General features: G+C 39.1%; 1 protein-coding gene across 1 annotated transcript in view; it reads left to right on the top strand.

Annotated features, from left to right (window-relative positions):
* Positions 1–2,390, top strand: part of VWC2L (von Willebrand factor C domain containing 2 like) — a 224,132-nt gene extending 221,742 nt beyond the window's left edge. Inside the window, exon 3 of the mRNA XM_007959952.2 lies at positions 2,242–2,390. Coding sequence (XP_007958143.1) covers positions 2,242–2,390 — 149 coding nt within the window. The remainder of the gene's footprint in view (positions 1–2,241) is intronic.
* Positions 2,391–2,837: the final 447 nt, after the last annotated feature.

Here is a 2,837-nt window from a genome sequence, read left to right as displayed (position 1 = left end):
AAAAAAAAAAAAAAAACTCAAAGGGGGTGGCTGTGAGTCAGAATGACTTGATGGCAGTGAGTTTTTATTTATTTATTTATTTGTTTCCCTGCTTTACCAAGTTCTGGTAGCATAGTGTCTAAGGCATCTGACTGCTAACCAAAAGGCTGACAGTTCAAACCCATCACCCACTCCTCAGAGGAAATATAGGGCAATGTACTTCTGTAGTGATACTGTCTCAGAAACCCAAGGCGAGGTCACTATGAGTCAGATCCAACTCCATGCCAGTGACTTTGGTTTTTTATTTATTTTCCTACTTTACCAAGCATGATCTCTTTTTCCAGGGATTAGTCCCTTCTGATAAAATGACCAAAGTTTAAGAAACAAAGTGTCTCCATCTTCACTTATAAGGAGCATTCTGGCTATACTCCTTCCCAGACATATTTGCTCATGCATTCACTATTCTTTGCCAACACCATAATTCAAATGCATTAATTTTTCAGTGGTCTTCCTTATTCACTGCCCAGTTTCCACATGCACATGAGGCAATCAAAAGTACTATAGCTTGGGTCAAGAGCACTTTAGTCTTTAAAATGATGTCTTTGTTCTTTAGCATTTTAAAGTGGTCTTTTGTAGCAGATTTGCCCGATGCAATATGTCATTTGATTTCTTGACTGCTGCTTCCCTGCGTGTTGATTGTGGAGCCAAGTAAAATGAAATCCTTGACAGTTTCAATCTTTTCTCCATTTATCATGAGGCTGCTTATTGGTCCAATTGTGAGGATTTTTGTTTTTGTTATGTTGAGGTGTAAGCCATACTGAAAGCTGTGGTCTTTGATCTTCATCGGTAAGTGTTTCAAGTCTTCTTCACTTTCAGCAAGCAATGTTGTGTCATCTGCATATGGCAAGTTGTTAATGAGTCTTACTTCAATCCTGATGCTGCATTCTTCTTCACAGAGTCCAGGTTCTCAGATTTTTTGCTCAGCATACAGTTTGAATAAGTATGGTGAAAGCATACAACTCTGATACACACCTTTCCTGATTTTAAACCACTCAGTATCCTCGTTCTGTTTGAATGACTGCCTCTTGGTCTATGTACAGGTTCCTCATGAGCACAATTAAACGTTCTGGAATTCCAATCCTTTGCAATGTTATCCATAATTTGTTATGATCCACACAGTCGAATGCTTTTGCATACTCAATCAAATGCAGATAAATATTTTTCTATTATTCTCTGTTTTTAGCCAAGATCCATCTGATACAATAACTTGATGTGTGCTTCAGAGACTTCTACAAAATTGTTCCAAAGATGCAACAGTGTACCCAAGTCCACTAAAGTCCATTGCACCTTGGGGAGAAATTTTCATTCTATTTGAATTTGAAAAATAACGTTAACACTGAATACTGGCATCCCTCTATTGGAAAGGTTAAAAGAAAAAAAGAACAAGAAAAAGTAAGGAAGTGGAGGGAAAGACAGAGAAGAAATGAAAAACTGAGGTTGCGGGATTTTCAAAGTATACATCTATAATGAGCAAATGGCATTTTCAACAAAGCTTTTGTGAACCTGGAAAAAAAAATTCCTGGTAACTTTCAAAAGCCCACCATTTGGGTCATTCTTTTAAAAATAAATTAATAAATAAAGATGGCCAGCTGATTAAAAGAACTCCATTTATAAAAATCAAATGAATCTCTAACAAAGCTCGTTTGGGACATGAATAAATCATGTGGCCATGAATTATTCATTGTTATCAAGAAACGAACTGGGGATTCCAGGAACTGGGCGCGGGAGGTGCCGAAACTGGAGAGTGAGCGAGTTCAGTGCTCACGCCCTCCACAGGAAGTGAGAGGACAGGCCACGGGCACCATCGTCACCTGATGCCGAGACTGTGCCAGTCCTCTCGTGTTTACAGGGGACACTCCAGCAGCCTTGACAACTCAGACCACAAAACAAATAAAGCGTAATCCATAGAACTTTAATTTAGAAAATTGCATGCCCGGAGTAGGCAGATAATAAGATGTTGTGAGTTCTTCTTCTTTTTTTTTTTTTAATGTATGATATATGTGGAGTTATGGGCTGTGTGGAAAAGACTGTAGGTTTGAAAGTTTGAAATTAAATGGGACATATGGAACGTTCTTTGATTTTAAGCTATTAAGAGTTCTCTGCCTACTCATTCATGACTTTGGGGTTTAGATCTTTTTCTTCGAGGGGAGAGAGGGCACCTCCCAGATTTAATCAACTAATCAATGTGTGTGTGTGTTCCAGGTCCAAACTGCTTTGCAGGAACGACAATAATTCCAGCTGGCATTGAAGTGAAAGTGGATGAATGTAACATCTGTCACTGTCACAACGGGGACTGGTGGAAGCCTGCTCAGTGTTCAAAACGGGAATGCCAAGGCAAGCAGATTGTGTAGAACAAATTCCCAGCCAATGACATGTTCTTAGCAGAGAATGTGACGGCTTCTACACTGCACATGTTTAAAGCAAACAAACAAACAAACTCCTGCCAGCTACAACAGCGTCACCAGCAAAACCTTTTAGGGTTGACAAAAGTGAATATTTTACTAAGAGAAAATTTCTCTCTTTCTCTCTTGCTATATAAAATATATATAGTATACAGCTATCTAAACTGCTTTTGTAAAGATCAGTGCTTGATGGTGACTTGACCACTGGATTTCTGGAGCAAAAAAGAAAGTGATATCCTATCACAGGCTCCTGCACTGGTGATGCCTCTGGCCTGCCAGCTTACTGTCAGCTGATTTTCTCCATTTTTATTCTTCTGTACATCAGACCTGGCATCTTCCTCTTGTAGTATTTTTTAATTTCATCTTTGGAGTCTAAGGGGCCAGGTCTGACTACGT

The sequence above is a fragment of the Orycteropus afer genome, unplaced genomic scaffold (genome assembly GCF_000298275.1).
Source record: "Orycteropus afer afer isolate SDZICR_OR568_19922 unplaced genomic scaffold, OryAfe1.0 scaffold00002, whole genome shotgun sequence".
Classification (NCBI taxonomy): domain Eukaryota; kingdom Metazoa; phylum Chordata; class Mammalia; order Tubulidentata; family Orycteropodidae; genus Orycteropus; species Orycteropus afer.
The sequence above is the reverse complement of the archived record's forward strand: the minus strand, read 5'-3'. Positions and strand labels throughout refer to the sequence as shown.